The sequence below is a fragment of the Lepidochelys olivacea genome, assembly GCF_965140295.1.
Source record: "Lepidochelys olivacea isolate rLepOli2 genome assembly, chromosome: 1".
In the NCBI taxonomy this organism is placed as follows: Eukaryota; Metazoa; Chordata; order Testudines; family Cheloniidae; genus Lepidochelys; species Lepidochelys olivacea.
In genome coordinates this window covers 6534614-6555322 of record NC_140411.1, presented here as the reverse complement: position 1 = coordinate 6555322, position 20709 = coordinate 6534614, and the positions used below count along the sequence as shown (strand labels likewise).

General features: G+C 45.1%; 2 protein-coding genes across 2 annotated transcripts; both read right to left on the bottom strand.

Annotated features, from left to right (window-relative positions):
• Nucleotides 1-267: 267 nt before the first annotated feature.
• On the bottom strand, nt 268-1233 carry LOC311514529 (olfactory receptor 51G2-like; the record flags this gene model as incomplete). The annotated part of the gene is made up of 1 exon (XM_084617092.1): nt 268-1233. One exon carries the CDS (start codon nt 1231-1233, stop codon nt 268-270), a length of 966 nt encoding a protein of 321 aa, XP_084473218.1.
• Nucleotides 1234-15286: 14053 nt separating this feature from the next.
• On the bottom strand, nt 15287-16243 carry LOC311513374 (olfactory receptor 52N4-like; the record flags this gene model as incomplete). The annotated part of the gene is made up of 1 exon (XM_084615157.1): nt 15287-16243. One exon carries the CDS (start codon nt 16241-16243, stop codon nt 15287-15289), a length of 957 nt encoding a protein of 318 aa, XP_084471283.1.
• Between the last annotated feature and the right edge of the window lie 4466 nt (nt 16244-20709).

Sequence of the window (20709 nt, the reverse complement as noted above, 5' to 3'; positions counted from 1 at the left end):
TGGTCACACTGTTGAACTTGTAATAAGATATAGGTAAACCCAGACAAATACAATTAGTATCTACTTTTGATTCTCCAACAATACAGGCCTATATTTCAAGAACTCTAGTTTATTTACAGTGGCTTTGCTAGCTATCCATGAGGAATGGCCCAGGTTTACCATTTCAATACTTTTCTTATATGTCCTTAAGGGTTCCATTTAGTGACAGAGGCACTTGGACACCATGGGCCATATTGGCTCCGAGAGAGACAGATTAGACAGACCAAATCAGTGCCCACATTGGAGTCTGTTAGTGGAATAGTTTTGAAAGATCTTCATGATCCGTTTACGAATCTCTTTGGTTTTCATGCTGTATACAACGGGATTGAGCACCGGGGGGAAGAGGAGGTGGAGATAAGACAGAAGAATTTGACTCTGAGGGAGAGCCTCTTTCTTGAACCTGTGAAGCATAGACAAACTGATCAGCGGGGTGTAGAAAAGCAGGATGACGCAGATGTGGGAGACACAGGTGTTCAGAGCCTTGAGACGCTCTTGCCAGGATGCGATACTCAATACAGTCTGAAGGATCATGATGTAAGACAAGACAATGAGCCCTGAGTCTAATCCCAGAGAGGAAAAGAGAACAAACAAACCATAGAAGCTGCTGGGTGTTGTGTCTGCACAGGCCATCTTCATCACATCTTGATGCAAACAATATGAATAAGAGAGAGGTTGGATCGTACTGTATGGCCACCTCTTGAGAAGAATGACAGCTGGGATATGCAGACCACTAGCCCTGATTATTATCGCCAGCCCTATGTTTCCTATCCTTGCACTGGTTAAAGTCGAAGCGTATCTCAGTGGGTGGCATATAGCAACAAAGCGGTCAAATGCCATGGCTAATAGTACAGAGGATTCCATGACAGAAAAAGTGTGAATAAAGAAAAGTTGGGTCAGACAGACATCAATGCCAATTTCTCTGGTGTTAAACAGGAAGACGCTGAGCATTGTTGGCAAGGTGGAAAGAGATAAGCCAAGGTCTGTGACAGACAACATAGAAAGGAACAAGTACATGGGCTGATGGAGATTCTGCTGTGTCTTGATCACAAACAGAATCAGACTGTTTCCTAGAATTGCAATGAGGTGCATGGAACAGAAAGGGATGGAGATCCAGGGGCCATCAGCTTCCAGCCCTGGGATGCCTGCCAGGAGGAATCTTGCAGGACCGATGCTGGTTTCATTGCAGGTTGGCATGATGCACTGGGAAGGTTCTGGTCAGTTTATTCAACCACATCCCCTACAATTAAAAGCAACATTATTAAAAATATGTGACACCATGACAGAAAATATGACCCATTCTGCCCCCACTCTTCAGACAGGTTGGAGTCAGAACCTTGATTAAAAACTGTGGTGGTACTCACACATCCCCAGATCAGTTAGAACATCCCATTACTAATAATATCCTGTTCTTATAGAGAGCTTTGCATTTATAAATCTCAAAGTGATTTACAAAGGAGCATAAGTATCAGTGGGTCTGAGTCAAAGCCCATTGACACTCATAAGAAGGAGGATGTAGATCCTCATTTAACTGAGGGGAAAACTAAAGCACAAAACAGGTAAGTAACTTGTGCAAGGTCACTCAGGAGATCAGTGACAGAAGTGAGGTCTCCCGGCTCTCAGCTGACTGCCCCGTCACTATACTAGTCCACACCCTCTCCCCTAGATGGAGCTTGACATATGAAGACTTTTATGAACTCATTATTAAAGGGAACATAACAAAAGGCGAGTGGACCTGCTCCTAAACACTGGATCAATGATGTGTATTGTGAATGGTCCATGGGCTGAGAAGCGTTCATAGAAACTTCTCAGTGATGACTGACAGGGACTTGTCCAAAGCCACACAAGGAGGCTGTGGTAGAACAGGGAACACAATCCAGCTCTGCTGTGTTTTAGCTCTAAATAAGGATGCCCTCGCTGTTGTACATGATGTTATTATTGGAGGGGAAGGGGTCGAAAAGAAAAGGCGCCTCTGAACTCTGTGAATGTTAGCTCTGTCCTATCTTCATTCTAGATGCCTCCTTTGCTCACACTGGGTGAGATCCAGCCCTGTGGAGAGAGCCAGAAATTCCTCAACAGGGAGTTTTGCCATGTGCAAAGTTTACTGTGAAAACCCCTATCCTCAGTTCTATGCATGACTCCGAGGGACATCAAGGGGTCCAACAGGCCCTTACCCAGCAAAACCCTCATTGAAATTAAATTTTGTTAGAGCAAAGACAAAGAGCTCCATTTTCCCACTTATCTGAGCAGACACTCCAGGGGGTGTTAAATGCTAAGCAAGTACCATGCCTTCAGAAGCTGCAGGAAATGCAGGGAGTGCAAGTCACCCTTTCAGAGGTTACACACACTCTCCCATTGGCTAGAAACTATGGTCAGATTATTCAATATTTGCCACTCCAGGGTTAATTGCCCCCCTTCCTGTTAAGTGTCTGGTGCTAGCGACTGTCAGTCAGGTTATGGGTCTAGATAGACCACAGCTGGGACGTTGTATGGCCATGCTGAGGCTCCTTCTTACCATACACAGCCCCAGGCAAGTCAATGGTACTTACAAAAAACTGCCACAGGTTGTTAAAACAAGCTGGCTTTGACTGGGATTTGGGTTCTTCACTCATGGAAAATTCTGTGCTACATGGGTAATGTTTGCACCATCTGGGCCCTCAGATTGCAAGCACAACAAGGGAGAGACCTGTCTTACAAGGAGTTTGGGTCCTATATACAACAACAAATAATGATGCTGATCATAAGAATGTGCAGGTCTCATTGGTTACAGATTAAACGTTCCAAGCAGTTGAGACTGCCTGTCCCTGTCCGTGAAATAACTCCAGTGTGATCAGCGCACTTACCAAAGCCATGAAAGTAGCAGCTGGAGAGTGTTCATCCTTGACTCCTGAGGAAGCAGAGCTTGAACAGCCTGGGCAGCAGCATTCCCTCTCTCTGTCAGGCACGCAGTGCAGCAATGTTTATAGCCCAGTGGTTAAAAGCTCTGGAGGACAGATAATCAATTGGGAATCACCGTTGATCACATTGTTACCCGTTTTAGCTCGACCAGCACAAATGGAAAAGACTTAAAAGGTGAATGATTTGAAGTCTTTCTGCAGTGACTGGTGCAGTGTCCCGGATTTAGGGGTAACCCAATTCACAAGATGTTTTGCAACATTCAGCAATCGCCCATCTCAGAGCTGGGGTAAATGGTGTAATGCATGAGTCAGGGGACTGGCACTGACTTGCTTTCAATCAGTATTTGACCCTGATAGTTCTTGTGAAAGGTGCCAGCTTGACAGACCTGGAGATGCGTGTGCTATAAGGAGCCAAAATTCCACACATACTATTGTGGATGGACACCACCAAGGGTTTACTGTTCGGCACATGGGCGAGTGAACTTGTAGTCTTTCCATTACCTGGATTTGAAGCAATTTATTTTATTGTGCAACTTAAACAAAGCAGCCAGATCTCCCCACAGTTCCAGGGAATCTCCCACAGCCCCCAGGTATATTCTGCAGCCACAACATACATCCTCCTAGGAACAGCCAAAGCCAACCCCACATCCATCCATTCTCCTCTCGTCTCCATCAAGCCCCGCTCCAACCATGAACTCATTATGCAGGCCCTTCTCCAGCCCAGTAATCCTCTCTCCCAAATCCCCTCCTCACCCTGTCACCCATTTTCCCACTCCAGGCCCCAGAGCCTTCATCCTGCCCTCTCAGTCCCTCCTGCTGCTCTGCAGCCCCCCATCCTCCTTTGTCTGTGTTTTCACCTACCTGCATGGTTCCATTCTGGACACCAGTTCTCCTACTCCTGGCCTCTTCCACCTCCTCCCTGTCTTGACTCCAACTGCTCCCCCCATTGGATCTTTCCCCCAAATCCCCATGAGCAGCTCCCCTCAACTTCTCATCAACCCTGTTCCCCAGCCCCTCACACACCATCAGCCCTGCCATATCCCCTGCCCTGAGAGCACAAGGGGGCCTGTTCCCTGTCCTGACCCTCACACATCAACAGCCCATCCATATCCCTTGCCCTGAGAGGATAAGGGGGCCTGTCCCGCACTCTGCCCCTCACACACCATCAGCCCCTCCGTATTATCTAACCTGAGAGGACAATTCTATTTGCCCTGCCCCTCACAGGCCATTGGCCCCTCCATTTCACTCTTTTGGGCAGTTGTTCAGTGTCATAAATATAAAGGGAAGGGTAAACCCCTTTAAAATCCCTCCTGGCCAGAGGAAAAATCCTCTCATCTGTAAAGGGTTAAGTAGCTAAAGGTAACCTCGCTGGCACCTGGCCAAAATGACCAATGAGGAGACAAGATACTTTCAAAAGCAGGGAGGAGGGAGAGAAACAAAAGGTCTGTGTCTGTCGGTACGCTGCTTTTGCCGGGGATAGAACAGGAATGGAGCCTTAGAACTTTTAGTAAGTAATCTAGCTAGGTATGTGTTAGATTATGATTTCTTTAAATGGCTGAGAAAAGAACTGTGCTGAATAGAATGACTATTTCTGTCTGTGTGTCTTTTTTGTAACTTAAGGTTTTGCCTAGAGGGATTCTCTATGTTTTGAATCTAATTACCCTGTAAGGTAATTTTACAGAGGTGATTAGTTTACTTCTATTTACTTCTTTTTCTATTAAAAGTCTTCTTGTAAGAAAAATGAATGCTTTTTCCTTGTTCTCAGATCCAAGGTTTGGGTCTATGGTCACCTATGCAAATTGTTGAGGATTTTTATCAAGCCTTCTCCAGGAAAGGGGGTGTAGGGCTTGGGAGGAAGGTGGGGGGGAGACATTTCCAAGTGGGCTCTTTCCCTGTTATATTTGTTAGATGCTTGGTGGTGGCAGCAATAAAGTCCAGGGACAAAAGATAAAATAGTTTGTACCTTGGGGAAGTTTTAACCTAAGCTGGTAAAAGTAAGCTTAAGGGTTTTTCATCCACATCCCCACATCTGTACCCTAGAGTTCAGAGTGGGGAAGGAACCTTGACACCACCAAATGTCCAGGTGACTGAATCGCTTTCAGTACTAAGTCCTTCACGACCTAGGTTGGCTGATAGCTGATTTTCCCCATAGTTTTGTGGAGACCTTGGACAATTGGAGCAGCAGTGGAGATATTTGCCTATGGTTCATTGCCCTCATACTCAGAACAACCAAGTAGAGCAGATTTGGGTTGAACGTCTCAAACGCGTGGATGCCACTCGGTACAAAGACTTTATTGAATTTGACTTCTTTTCTCTTTTCTTGCTCTTGCTACATTTTAGCAAAGTTACATTTGAAATACTGTTTTCTCAGATGAACTTGATAAAAACAAAACTGTGCAGCAAGAGGAACTTTTCGAAAACATTCTTCATATTTGGGCGCATATGCCGTCAAGGTTCCTCCCCCACTCTTAACTCTAGGGTACAGATGTGGGGACCTGCATTAAAACCTCCTAAGCTTACTTTTACCAGCTTAGGTTAAAACTTCCCCAAGGTACAAATTAATTTTATCCTTTGTCGTTGGAATATCCACTGCCACCACCAAACTCTAACTGGGTTTACTGGGAAACGTAGTTTGGACACGTCTTTCCTCCCAAAATCCTCCCAACCCTTGCACCCCACTTCCTGGGGAAGGTTTGGTAAAAATCCTCACCAATTTGCATAGGTCACCACAGACCCAAATCCTTGGATCTGAGAACAAGGAAAAAGCATTTTGTAAGAGTTTTCTTACAAGAAGACTTTTAATAGAAGTAAAGGAATCACCTCTGTAAAATCAGGATAGTAGATACCTTACAGGGTAATTACATTCAAAACATAGAGAATCCCTCTAGGCAAAACCTTAAGTTACAAAAAAGGTACACAGACAGGAATAGTCATTCTATTCAGCACAACTCTTTTCTCAGCCATTTAAAGAAATCATAATCTAACACATACCTAGCTAGATTACTTACTAAAAGTTCGAAGACTCCGTTCCTGTTCTGAAGCAGCATGCAGACAGACACAGAGCCTTTGTTTCTCTCTCTCCTCCCAGCTTTTGAAAGTATCTTGTCTCCTCATTGGTCATTTTGGTCAGGTGCCAGGGAGGTTACCTTTAGCTTCTTAACCCTTCACAGGTGAGATGATTTTTCCTCTGGCCGGGAGGGTTTTTAAAGGGTTTACCCTTCCATTTATATTTATGACACGCCCCCCAAATCTCAGCTAGGGTGAAACACTGGCTGGGATTTCTTCCTGGAGCTCTCGGAAAAACAGAGTTAATAAGACACCTGCATCTCTAAATATACTACCAAGTACATAAAGACTAACAATATTTTCTACATCTCAAGGACGATTTTAACCAGTTGATTCTGGGAAACTTTCACGGGAGAGTTCATCAGCCACTTTGTTAGAAGCTTCTGAGATGTGTTGGATGTCAAAATCAAAATCTTGGAGGCTAAACTCCACCGAAGAAGTTTTTTGTTATTTCCCATGGCGGTATGAAGCCACTGTACCGCACTGTGGTCGGTTTGCAGGTGGAAATGCCGTCCCCAAACATATGGGCGTAGCTTTTCCAGAGCATAGACAATGGCGTAACATTCTTTTTCAGTGACTGACCAGTTGCTTTCCCTCTCAGACAGTTTTTTGCTGAGAAACACTACAGGGTGGAATTCTTGGTCAGGTCCTTTCTGCATTAAAACTGCTCCCACACCACGCTCGGACGCATCTGTGGTTACTAGGAATGGTTTGTCAAAGTCTGGGGACCTTAGTACAGGGTCAGACATGAGTGTCACTTTAAGCTTATTAAAGGCCTTCAGACACTTTTCGGTCCACTGAATGGCATTTGGCTGTTTCTTTTTGGTTAGGTCTGTCAGTGGGGTGGCGATTTGGCTGTATTGCGGTACAAATGGTCTCTAATAACCGGCCAAGCCTAAGAAGGATAGAACCTGTTTCTTTGACTTTGGGACAGGCCACTTTTGGATAGCATCCACTTTGGCCTGTAGGGGGCTGAAAGTTCCTTGACCCACCTGGTGTCCAAGGTAAGTCACTCTGTTTAGGCCTATTTGACACTTCTTAGCCTTAAGAAGTTAGTCCTGCCCCCCTTATGTACTCAAGGACTTTTTGTAGATGTTCCAGGTGTTCTGCCCAGGAATCTGAAAATATGGCCACATCGTCAAGGTAGGCGACTCCATATTCTCCTAATCCCGCTAGGAGACCATCTACAAGTCTTTGGAAGTTGGGGGGTTCATTCCACAGCCCAAAAGGGAGGACATTAAATTCATGCAGCCTGACATGGGTGGTGAAGGCTGACCTTTCCTTGGTGGATTCATCTAGCGGTACCTGCCAGTACCCCTTGGTTAAGTGCAAGGTAGAGATGAACTGGGCCCATCCCAGTTTCTCTAATAGTTCATCTGTGTGTGGCATTGGATAGTTGTCTGGGCGAGTTACAGGATTTAGCTTAAGGTAGTCCATGCAGAAACGTATCTCCCCATCTGCTTTGGGAACTAGAACCACTGGAGATGCCTAGGCACTGCCAGAGGGGCGGATTACCCCCATCTGTAGCATATCCTGGATCTCCCGTTCTATAGCGGTTTTAGCTTGAGGAGACACCCGGTAAGGTTGGGCTCTAATTGGGTGAGCATTACTTGTGTCAATGGAGTGGTATACCCGTTCAGTCAGTCCTGGGGTGGCTGAGAACGTTGGCGCGTAGCTAGTGCACAGCTCCATGATCTGCTGTCACTGCATACGCCCAAGGGTCATGGAGAGGTTCACCTCTTCCACACCACCAGCACATTTCCCTTTGTAGTAGACACCTTCAGGCCTCTCAGCGTCATCTCCTCCCTGGGCTGTAAACTGACAAACCTGTAATTCTCTGGAATAAAAGGGCTTTAGAGAATTAATATGGTACACCTTAAGCGTTTGGTTGGAGGTGGGGAATGCTACGAGATAATTAACAGCTCCCAGGTGCTCCTGGACCGTGAATGGCCCTTCCCACAATGCTTCCATTTTATGGGCCTGGAGTGCCTTTAAGACCATGACTTGGTCCCCTCTTTTGAAGGAACGCTCTCTGGCATGTTTATCATATCAGGCTTTTTGCTCTTTTTGAGCATCCTGTAAGTTTTCTTTAGCAAGGGCTAAAGAAGTTCGGAGGGTGTTTTGTAGGTTGGTTACAAAGTCCAGAACGTTCGTTACTGCAGAAGGTCTAAACCCCTCCCATTGCTGCTTCACCAGCTGTAATGACTCCTTAACCTCACGGCCATATACAAGTTCAAATGGTGAAAACCCTACACTGGGATGTGGTTCAGCTCTGTAGGCAAAGAGCAACTGCTGCAACACTGGGGCCCAATCATTGGAGTGCTCATTTACGAATGTACGTATCATGGCCCCCAAAGTCCCATTAAATTTCTCCACCATGCCATTTGTTTGATGATGGTAAGGGGTGGCAACCAAGTGATTCACCCCATGAGCTTCCCTAAGGTTTTCCATCTTTCCTGCCAGGAAATTAGTCCCTGCATCTGTGAGGATGTCGGAGGGCCAACCTACCCTGGCAAAAATGTCTGTTAGTGCCTGGCACACACTTTTAGCCCTGGGGTTGCTTAGAGCTACTGCTTCCGGCCATCAGGTGGCAAAATCCATGAAAGTCAGGGTGTCCTGCTTTCCTCTGGGTGTCCTTTTCAGAAAAGGACCCCGAATATCCACAGCTACTCGCTGAAATGGAACTTCAATGATGGGGATTGGCTGGAGAGGAGCTTTGAACTGGTCTTGGGGTTTTCCCACTCTTTGGCATACTTCACAAGACCGGACATAGGTAGAAACATCCTTGCCCATTCCCTCCCAGTGGAATGACCCCCCCAAACGGTCTTTGGTACTGTTCACCCCAGCATGGCCACTAGGGTGATCGTGGGCTAAGCTCAAGAGCTTTACCCGGTACTTAGTTGAAACTACCAACTGTCTCTGAGGATGTCAGTTTTCCTGGTGTCCAGCAGAAAGAGTTTCCTTGTATAAAAGTCCTCTTTCTACAACAAACCTGGTTTGATTAGAAGAGCTGAGGGGCGGTGGATTGCTCCGTGCCACCATCCAAGCTCTCTGGAGGCTTTCATCTGCTTCCTGTTCGGTCTGGAATTGTTCCCTTGATGCTGGAAACATCAGTTCCTCATTAGATTGTGAACCTATGTTTGGTCCCTCTGGAAGCGATGTTGGGGATGGAGCTGTTTCCGTTGACTGTGAACCGCTCTCCGCTGGGGCACTACATTGGGGTTCAGGCTCCGGCTGAGACTCTTGTGTAGGGTTATCGGCTGCTGCCAGTTCAGGTTCGGTGGTGCCCTCTGGTGTTGGGGTTGCAAGTAGGGGATTCAGTGCTGGTAATGGGTCTGGTGCTGGTTGTTCCGCCGGTTCTGGTTCTGGGACTGGCTCTGTCTGGGTCTCTGGGACTGGATCCACTGCTGCTGTTGCAGACGTTGGCATGGGGTCCGGTTCCATCACCTGTGACCGGGTCCTGGTAGAAGTTTCTGGAATAGAGCTAGGCGTCACGGCTTGCTTAGCCTGGCTGTGGGTGACCATTCTCACCCTCTTAGCTAGCTTCACATGATTGGCCAAGTCTTCACCCAACAGCATGGGGATGGGATAATCATCATAGACTGCAAAAGACCATGTTCTTTTCTTTTTCTTGTACTGGACAGGCAACTTGGCTGTAGGCAAACTGAAAGAGTTGGACTTGAAGGGTTGAATTGTCACTTGGATCTCTGGGTCGATTAAATTTGGGTCCAATAAGGAAGCATGGATAGCTGACATCTGTGCTCCAGTGTCCCTCCATGTGGTGATCTTCTTCCCGCCCACACTCACAGTTTCCCTCTGCTCCAAGGGTATCTGGGAGGTATCTGGGCCTGAGGACCTCTGGTGTGATTCCGGTGCAATGAACTGTGATCTGCTGGGGTTCTTGGGGCAGTTGGCCTTTACATGCCCCTGCTCATTACATTTAAAACATCATCCAGCTGACAGGTCACTGGGGCGAGTTGGGTTGCTGGAGAACGGTGTGGCGGGACGATAAGGTGTCTGGAGTATTCCTTGGTGTGTAGTTGGAGCCTTGGGCTGCCCCCGGTAGTAGGGTGTGGTCTGAGGGTGTCTCTTCTGGTATCCGCTCCAACTGCAACCAGCGTTGTTCCTCTCTCCTCCCTCGACCCGTTTTGTTCCGGCTTGCCCCGCCTCTCTGGCCATCTGGGACTGCTCGTATCGTTCAGCAGAAGAAGCAAGACTTTCTGCTGAGTCCATTTCCTTATCCCATTAACTCTGTTTTATTCCCTCCTTGGACGTAGTCAGGAATTGCTCCTGAGCTATCAAATCACACATTCCGTCAAAGCTAGTGACACCCCTTCCTTGGACCCATTTATCTAACAGATCCTTCATCTGGTTTTGATAAGCCACATTACTTAGTCCAGGCCCTCTGTTAAGGGTTCATAATTGTACTCTGTACGTTTCAGATGTAATTTGAAATTGCTTTAAAACCAAATCCTTGAACTTATTATAGTCAGAAGCCTCATCAATATGCATCTTATTGAATATGTCCAGAGCTCTTCCAGTTAATTTTGTGAACAATGTGGTCATCTTGTCAGCTTCAGGAATTTGATGGAGAGTGCACAATCTCTCCAAGGTGAGAAAATATTCAGCAATATCACTGTATTCATCATACTGTGGACATAGTTGGTCCCATTTGTGGATTGTTGGGGAAGGATGGTTAGGGTTATCCAGTAGATTCCGCTCAGCCTTTGCCTTCTCCATCTCCAGGGCATGCTTCCTCTCTTTTTCCTTTTCCTCCATTTATTTTTCCTTTGTCTCTATAGCTCTACTGTGGGCAGCCTCTTTGCCTGTTTCTGCCTTGGGCTCTGTCATGTTTGCCTCTCTGTTTTTAACTAACTTTACACCCTAGAGTTAGAAATAAAACAAACAAAGAAAGAAAGAAACAAAACTTGGCTTGTCAAAAACAAAAATAGGTTGTGCTGTAGCCGAAGATGGATGTTCTCTGATAGTGATTGTCAGCCAACAGAAAAACCCTTTAAAAAAAACATAACACTTTTGCATCTGATGAAGTGAGCTGTAGCTCACGAAAGCTTATGCTCAAATCAACTGGTTAGTCTCTAACGTGCCACAAGTACTCCTTTTCTTTTTTGTGAATACAGACTAACATGGCTGCTACTCTGAAACCTAACACCTTTGTCTCCAGGCAAATAGACAGAAAAAGACTCTCGTTGCTCTTAGCTAAAAAAAAGAAAAAAAACTTCGGGTCTGTAAAGACTTGTGCATTTCCCTGCAGGAGGTTAAATACCCTGCCTTTAGGAAGAGAAAACTCCAGCTCACAAAAGACAATCCCCTTTTGTCTCTGCTCTGGCCCCCAAGCAGAGACAAAAAAACCTCTAACTGCTTTCTGCTTAAAATCTGCTTTTTAGCAGCCCAAAGGAAAAAAAAAATCCTTTTAAAATCTGTGCTTCTGGTTCAAAAAATCTCAAAATGATTTCAAGTTAATCCCACCGCTCTGCCACCATGTCAAGGTTCCTTCCCCACTCTGAACTCTAGGGTACAGATGTGGGGACCTGCATGAAAAATCCCCTAAGCTTACTTTTACCAGCTTAGGGTAAAACTTCCTCAAGGTACAAACTATTTTACCTTTTGTCTCTGGACTTTATTGCTGCCACCACCAAGTGTCTAACAAATATAACAGGGAAAGATCCCACTTGGAAACGTCTTCCCCCCCCCCCCTTCAAATCCCCCCAAGCCCTACACCCCCTTTCCTGGGGAAGGCTTGATAAAAATCCTCACTAATTTGCATTGGTGAACACAGACCCAAACCCTGGGATCTTAAGAACAATGAAACAGCAATCAGGTTCTCAGAAGAAAAATTATAATTAAAGAAAAAGTAAAAGAATCACCTCTGTAAAATCAGGATGGTAAATACCTTACAGGGTAATCAGATTCAAAACATAGGGAATCTCTCCAAGCTAAACATTAACTTACAAAAAGACACAACAACAGGAATACACATTCCATTCAGCACAGCTTATTTTATCAGCCATTCAAACAAAACAGAATCTAACACATATCTAACTAGAGTGCTTACTGACTCTTTACAGGAGTTCTGACCTGCATTTCTGCTCTGGTCCCAGCAAAAAAAACCACACAGACAGAGAGAACCCTGTGTTTCCACACACACCCCCCTCCTGCTTTGAAAGTATCTTGTCTCCTCATTGGTCATTTTGGTCAGGTGCCAGCGAGGTTGTCTTAGCTTCTTAACCCTTTACAGGTGAAAGGGTTTTTCCCTCTGGCCAGGAGGGATTTAAAGGTGTTTTACCCTTCCTGTGGCGGTTCAATACAAGACAGGACACGGCTTTAGGCAAGCAAGTGGCTGGTCTGCTGACGGGGTTCTTCTCTGTCAGCTTTTCCACCTCTCTTTTATTTCTCTCCCCCCTGCGCATTACATACTCCGACCGCAAAAGGCATCAACAAAGGAAATCATAGAATCATAGAATATCAGGGTTGGAAGGGACACCTGAAGGTCATCTAGTCCAACCCACTGCTCGAAGCAGGACCAATTCCCAGTTAAATCATCCCAGCCAGGGCTTTGTCAAGCCTGACCTTAAAAACCTCTAAGGAAGGAGATTCTACCACCTCCCTAGGTAACGCATTCCAGTGTTTCACCACCCTCTTAGTGAAAAAGTTTTTCCTAATATCCAATCTAAACCTCCCCCACTGCAACTTGAGACCATTACTCATCGTTCTGTCATCTGCTACCATTGAGAACAGTCTAGAGCCATCCTCTTTGGAACCCCCTTTCAGGTAGTTGAAAGCAGCTATCAAATCCCCCCTCATTCTTCTCTTCTGCAGACTAAACAATCCCAGCTCCCTCAGCCTCTCCTCATAAGTCATGTGTTCTAGACCCCTAATAATTTTTGTTGCCCTTTGCTGGACTCTCTCCAATTTATCCACATCCTTCTTGTAGTGTGGGGCCCAAAACTGGACACAGTACTCCAGATGAGGCCTCACGAATGTCGAATAGAGGGGAACGATCACGTCCCTCGATCTGCTCGCTATGCCCCTACTTATACATCCCAAAATGCCATTGGCCTTCTTGGCAACAAGGGCACACTGCTGACTCATATCCAGCTTCTCGTCCACTGTCACCCCTAGGTCCTTTTCCGCAGAACTGCTGCCTAGCCATTCGGTCCCTAGTCTGTAGCGGTGCATTGGATTCTTCTATCCTAAGTGGAGGACCCTGCACTTATCCTTATTGAACCTCATCAGATTTCTTTTGGCCCAATCCTCCAATTTGTCTAGGTCCTTCTGTATCCTATCCCTCCCCTCCAGCGTATCTACCACTCCTCCCAGTTTAGTATCACCCGCAAATTAGCTGAGAGTGCAATCCACACCATCCTCCAGATCATTTATGAAGATATTGAACAAAACCGGCCCCAGGACCGACCCTTGGGGCACTCCACTTGACACCAGCTGCCAACTAGACAAGCTCAGACAATAATATGACTTTGATTAATATTCTTATTTACCAGCCTCTATCTACTACAGTCTTTATTCTCAGGCCTTGAGCCTAGGCCAAGGAAGCTTCACACGATTGATGTCCTTATTTTGACTTCCCAGATGGTCCATGTTTCCATGGTCCATGTCCTTGGACAGAGCAGAGCAATGTGTGCATTGCTCCTATACAACAGTCAGGGTGTGCCCTGACTGTTTCCAGGTGCATGAACGCTACATGAACTCTTCACCCTTCCCTTTATATTTGTGACAGGTTGCAATCTCTGTTTAGAAAGCTTATGCTCAAATAAATTTGTTAGTCTCTAAGGTGCCACAAGTCCTCCTTTTCTGTTTCATCTGTTTCACAAACTCCAAGATGAAATCTTGACACCTATTTTTGATGTCTTGGACAATGGGAATGGTTAGTGTGTATTTTGAAAGTTCCAATTGAAAGCAACTTCAAAATCGACTGCGCAAAGCGGAAAGTTATTGGACTCCAAGGCGATATTGCAGTTTAACACAGCACTCCATTACCCAAGTTGTTCAGAACCCCCAGCAGGGGCAACCTAACTATTTCATGCCAGGCGGTGTCAGGAATAAATCAATGGAAACACAGAAATTCTGTCTGATCAAGGATTAAATGCAAGTAAGCATGCTCTTGTCTAAAACTGCAGTTTATTCAATTTTTAGGCACACACAGACATTAGACCAGCCTCTATCTACTACAGTCTTTATTACAGGTTTAGAACTTCCCAGATATTTACCTAACATCTGCAACACTATTTAACAAACGACAGCAGGTTCTCAGTGGCGAGTTGCTCACCAGCAGGGAAGAAAGGATTTCACGAAAAACATTTCTCAAGATGGCTTCAGAGGATTGCTCCATACACTGTATTATCTAAACTTTTTCAACTTCTACAAAACACATAGGTCATAGTGACCTCTACTCAATCATCACTTTTCCTAAGTTTCAATGAACTTTATTTCTCACTTATTTACTTGTCTCATAAGTCCAATCCTTCCATTCTGATTAGCAGAAACTGACAGCTAAATGTTTACTTTGCATCTAAAATCCTGCTTTAAAATTAACCCCAAAGTATGTAATGTTCTATTTTATTAATTCATTGTGGCTGAGTGCACATCTTATGGTTACAATTGGCTTGATCATATTCTGGGGTACACATCCCTGAAATCCAGGGTAACACAATGCAGTTCTCAAAAACACAGTTTCACAACGCTCACCAATAAGCACTAGTAGAATGTCTTCAATTCTTGCAGCACCTTTCCTGTATTAGAACTATCCAGTGGAAACTTTTAGTTTGTCCTCCAGGCTTCCTGAAGAATTGGACATAGGAAAATAAGGCAAATTTTGTTCACTGGATCATTGTACATGTGATAAAGAAGTTCAGTATTGTAGTTGCTTCCTTTGTCTTCGTCTATCAGAAAGCGTACCTTCAGTTTTTCAAGGTGATCAAGAAGTCTGTTCGCACAGGGTCTAATGGAAAGTCACCTTGCTTCAGAAAGATGCAATATCTTCTAGAGGTCTGGATGTCACTGAAAGGCCGAGTGATACGGTATGTGGAGGTGGGGGTGGATGCGTGACACTGAAAGGGATCAGGTGATGGTCAGAAAGAGGGAACTCAGAAGTGGAGAGAGCAGTGCTTGGTGATGGAATGATAAGAGGTTAGGTGTGAGATGCTTCTCAGACTCTGAACTTCCACAAAATGAGAAGCTCAGACAAACTGGGACAGAACGCCCTTGGTTGACAAGGAAGTATCCTTTCCCCCTCTCGTCATGCAGGTTTAAAGTCAGTGGCCCCCAAGTGAGTACATTCTGCAGGTGTATTTGCCCAATTTCTCACGAAGCTCTTTGGTTTTGGCCCCATAAATGATGGGGTTGAGTGTGGTGGGGAGGAGGAAATAGAGGTTAGCCATGATGATGTGAATGTGGGGAGCGATGCCCTGACCATACCGGTGTGTCACAGTGGAGAAGAGGACGGAAGGATAAGACATCATCATCACACAGATGTGTGCTGTGCAGGTGTTGAGGGCTTTCTGGTGGGCTTTCTTGGAGGAGATTCTGAGGACAGCCCTGATGATCAGATCGTAGGAGAGGGCAATGAGTGTCAGGTCTAACAAGTTGACGACAAATGATATCACCAAGCCATACATCCTGTTCACTGTGATGTCCCCACATGACATCTTTGCCACAGCCATGTGGTCGCAGTAGGTATGGGGGATAATGCGGTTGGCACAGAATGTCTGCCTGCTCAGGAGCAGGGGTAGGGGCAGAGCAAAGAGAACAGCTCTCATTAAACACACTAGCCCTAGCTTAGCTATTCTTTCGTTGGTGAGGATGGTGGCATATCTCAGAGGGTTACATATGGCAACATAGCGATCGATGGCCATTGTCACAAGGATGGCTGAGTGCATCCCAGTCCCCGTGTGAAAGAAGAACATCTGGGTGAGACAGCCACCCACCGAAATAACTTCCAATTTGAACCAAAATATACACAGTGCCTTTGGTATGACAGAGCTAGACATGCTGATGTCTGTGAGTGCCAGCATGCAGAGCAGCAGGTACATCGGCTTGTGTAGGGTCTGCTCTTTACCTACAACAAACAGAACCATGAAATTTCCCAACAGGCTGATAATGTAGAACATAGAGAAAGGGATGGAAATCCAGACGTGGGCAGCCTCCAGGCCAGGGATACCCATAAGCATGAATGTTGAACCGTCAGACGGGGTGAGATTGAAAACTGCCATGACTTGGTTGATGTGCACATCAGGCTCAGAAATGCTCAATGTGCCTGTGAAGGGAGAGAAGAACAGTGACGGGGGTTACACACTTTATAACACATAGTAAAGCAAACAGTTTATAGTTCTTACCAATCTAGAAAGGGGGGTGATAAGTGAGGTGGCAACATTTACAAATGGCACCATGTTATTTAGGTGATAGTCAAGTCCACAGAAGTCCTCAGAGAGAGCTGACCAAGCCTGGTCAATGGGTGGCACGATAGCAGATGAACTTGGATGTTGTCAAGGTTCCTTCCCCACTCTGAACTCTAGGGTACAGATGTGGGGACCTGCATGAAAACCTACTAAGCTTACTTTTACCAGCTTAGGTTAAAACTTCCCCAAGGTACAAATTAGTTTTATCCTTTGCCCCTGGATTTCCACTGCCACCACCAAACTTTAACTGGGTTTACTGGGAAATGTAGTTTGCACACGTCTTTACCCCCAAAATCCTCCCAACACTTGCACCCCACTTCCTGGGGAAGGTTTGGTAAAAATCCTCACCAATTTGCATAAGTGACCACAGACCCAAACCCTTGGATCTGAGAACAAGGAAAAAGCATTCAGTTTTCTTACAAGAAGACTTTTAATAGAAGTAAAGGAATCACCTCTGTAAAATCAGGATGGTAGATACCTTACAGGGTAATTACATTCAAAACATAGAGAATCCCTCTAGGCAAAACCTTAAGTTACAAAAAAGGTACACAGACAGGAATAATCATTCTATTCAGCACAACTCTTTTCTCAGTCATTTAAAGAAATCATAATCTAACACATACCTAGCTGGATTACTTACTAAAAGTTCTAAAACTCCATTCCTAGTCTATCCCCGGCAAAAGCAGAATACAGACAGCCACAGACCCTTTGTTTCTCTCCCTCCTCCCAGCTTTTGAAAATATCTTGTCTCCTCATTTGTCATTTTGGTCAGGTGCCAGCAAGGTTACCTTTAGCTTCTTAACCCTTTACAGGTGAGAGGATTTTTCCTCTGGCCAGGAGGGATTTTAAAGGGGTTTACCCTTCCCTTTATATTTATGACAGATGTCAATAACTGAAATGTGTATGCACATTGGAGGGAAAAGCTTGAACTCATCAAACACGTAACAAGGTTCTAATTAAACTGTATGAACTCAGGACATGGATCTGCGTGTCATGGTACACAGCTCTGTGAAAGCCTGCTCAAAGTGCAAGGTTTGACAGAAAATAAACAAAACTTTGGAATCCAGGAGGACTGGGATTGGGACTCATATAGAAAAAACAATGTCATTCGATCAGTCAGTAAATGTTTCACCCTCCTCTGGACACCTCTGTGTAGTACTGGGCACCCTTCTCACACATGATATTGCAGAATTAGCGGGGCTCAGGCAAGGGCAACAAGAATGCCGAAGGGTTTGTGGAAACTGTCATACAGTGAGAGGTGAAAAAGACTGGGATTGTTTCCTTACAAAGGAGATCAATTAAAGGGGACATGAGAAAAGTCTATAAAATACTGACTCATAGAGAGTGGATTGAGAATGTGTCTCCCTGTCTCATAAAACAAGATCAAGAGGACATTCAATTAAACTGAAATGTGGTAAAGGAGAAATGGTCTGAAGTAAATAGGATGAAATTCAATAAGCACAAATGCAAAGTACTCCACTTAGGAAGGAACAATCAGTTGCACACATCCAACATGGGAAATGACTAACTAGGAAGGAGTACTGCGGAAAGGGATCTAGGGGTCATGGTGGACGTCAAGCTAAATATGAGTCAACAATGTAACACTGTTGCAAAAAAAGCGAACATCATTTTGGGATGTGTTAGCAGGAGTGTTGTAAGCAAGACACGAGAAGTAATTCTTCTGCTCTACTCTGTGCTGATTCGGCCTCAACTGCAGTATTGTGTGCTGTTGTGGGTACCACATTTCAGGAAGGATATGGACAAATTGCAGAGAGTCCAGAGAAGAGCAACAGAAATGAAGGAATGTCGAGAAAACATGACCTATTAGGGAAGAGCCTCATAAGGTCCCTTCCAACCCTGATATTCTATGATTCTATGATTCTATGGAGGAGGTATAAATACATGAAAGGATGGGGGTCGCTTTACCAAGTGTGAGGTAAGTCTAACAAGATAAATCAATTAACAGAAGGATAACAAGGGAGGAAAATTACCTTTTGAAGTGGTGAGAGAATGGCCCGTTACAGATAGTTGACAAGAAGGCATGAGTAACAGGAGGGAGAAATTTGTATTGGGGAAATTAAATGTAGGTTTCGAAATGACCCAACCACTCCCAGCCTCTGTTCAGGCCTAATCGGATGGTATCCAGTTTGCAAATTAATTCCGGTTCTGCAGCTTCATGTTGGAGTCTGTTTTTCAAGTATTTTTGTTGAAGAATTGCCAATTTTAGGTCTGTTATTGAGTGACCAGAGATACTGAAGTGTTCTCCGACTGGTTTTTGAATGTTATGATTCCTGATGTCAGATTTGTTTCCATTTATTCTTTTGTGTAGAGACTGTCCGGTTTGGCCAATGTACATGTCATCGTTATTTTTGCTGACACAGACTATCACAGCAACCACTCTGAAACCTGACAATCCTGAAGAGTTCAAGTCAACTTGCTGCTGAATTCCTGCCCAGATGGTTCTAGACATGAACCCTGGAACCTTTCTTGAGCCCTCAGGACTAACTTAAATACAGAAAAAGGCAACTCACCGAAATGCCACTCTGCAGAGAGAGGATATCTCCTTACTGCACCAGGAAGGCAGAGTCCTGAGAATCAGTATATGAATCTCACGTCTGACACTTGCCGTGCTGAACACCAACCTTTATGATTCCCCTGAACAGTCTCTGAGGACTTTCAGGTTGGCCAGGATTCCCAGACAATTCCCTCAGCTCCGTGAACAGCAGGAGGAGCAGAAAATAGACAATAGAGAACTTCAGCTGGAGAGCCTCCCTCGGGAGTAAAGAAATGATTCTCTGATCCCAGAGGCTCAGGTTGTCAGGACAAACTGAGTCTTCCAAATTGTTCAGCCTGCTGACAGATGTTTGGCTGTGTGAGTTTCTTTTTTCTGCCTCCTGTACTGACTTTGGCCAGATAGCCCACAGAGCAGGCTCCAATTGAACTGCCCAATAAATCCACAGAGTTGGTTGTCAGTAAAGGAACTTGGTCAGTTTTATTGTGAACGAGGCACTTTGCTAATTCCCCAGATCAGGGTTACAGGTACATGAACACATGTATGCCAAAACAATGGACTGGCTACATGAATGGCGGGACTTTCTATTCTCTCCTCATTCAGAGAAAGACATTGCCTCTGAGATACATCTTTATGCATAGATGCAAACAAGTTAAGTATTACTCCTGATGTATCAGGGTACCACCCTCTAGTGTATTGACGTGCCACCCATTGATGTGTCCAGGTGCCATCCATTCCTTGTACATATTGGTTTCCTCAAATATCTCTATCCATTATGCCGTTCTCCTAACATTATCCTTCAGATGGGTCAGTGTCTTCCTGTTATCTTTGGGGAATGGGTTTGGCATCGAGGTGTTCTGGTATCAGCTTTCTGGAAACTGTTTGCATGTTTATTCCTGTGCTGAGCACTACTTAGGAATGTGTGTTTCTGCAATATCAGTCCTGTTCCTGCCACATTCTGTAAGCCGAGCCTGTCCCTTGCTCACAACTTAACTTTGCTTTATAGCTGCAAAGTTTTGACTCCTTTAACCCAGGTCTCAGGCCTCACACCAGGCCTCGACTACAAGGGATTATATTTCAGGCCCTCTTCCTCCTACACAGCTTAACAACTGATGATGGCCTTCTTTCCTGTGTGTAATATACTGCCATCTGCACTGTGTGTGGGAAATGATTCCGTAAGCTATGGGAGCAAAAAGCATTTTCAATGGATCGTAGCAGCATAGCTCTGCATACCACCCATGCAGTAGCAATATTTCGTCGATTAGCTGTGAGAAGTAACTGCCACCCTGTGAAGGCCAAATGACGTGATCCGAAATTAATATAGGCCAAAGGGCATGAAAAAGGATTTCTTCTCCCAGGATACTGCCATCAACAGTATTTGTCAGTGTCTTCTTGTGAGGTCTCAAGTGGATATATATCTGGCAACTCTCAATTGTTCTAGTAATTCATCTTCTCCTTCGATTGGGTAAGCATGACATTTCAATAGTGTGTACATCTTTCAGAAATCGATGTAAAAAGAGGTTGTGCTATCCTGAGTCAGAATTAGTACCATGGGGACTTCTACACTCACTGTGTGATTCCTTCACCACTCCCAGGGCCAAAATCACCTGGCGTTCCTCTCACACAGTATCCCACATTGTAGAAGGGAACAGCCATGGAATTTCCCCAATCTTTGCCCTGCAGCCATTTCAGTATGGTGCTATTTTAGGTAGGTGTGCCCTGCCAGGGTGAGAACACAGGGGAAAGGAATCAAACAACTTCTACATCT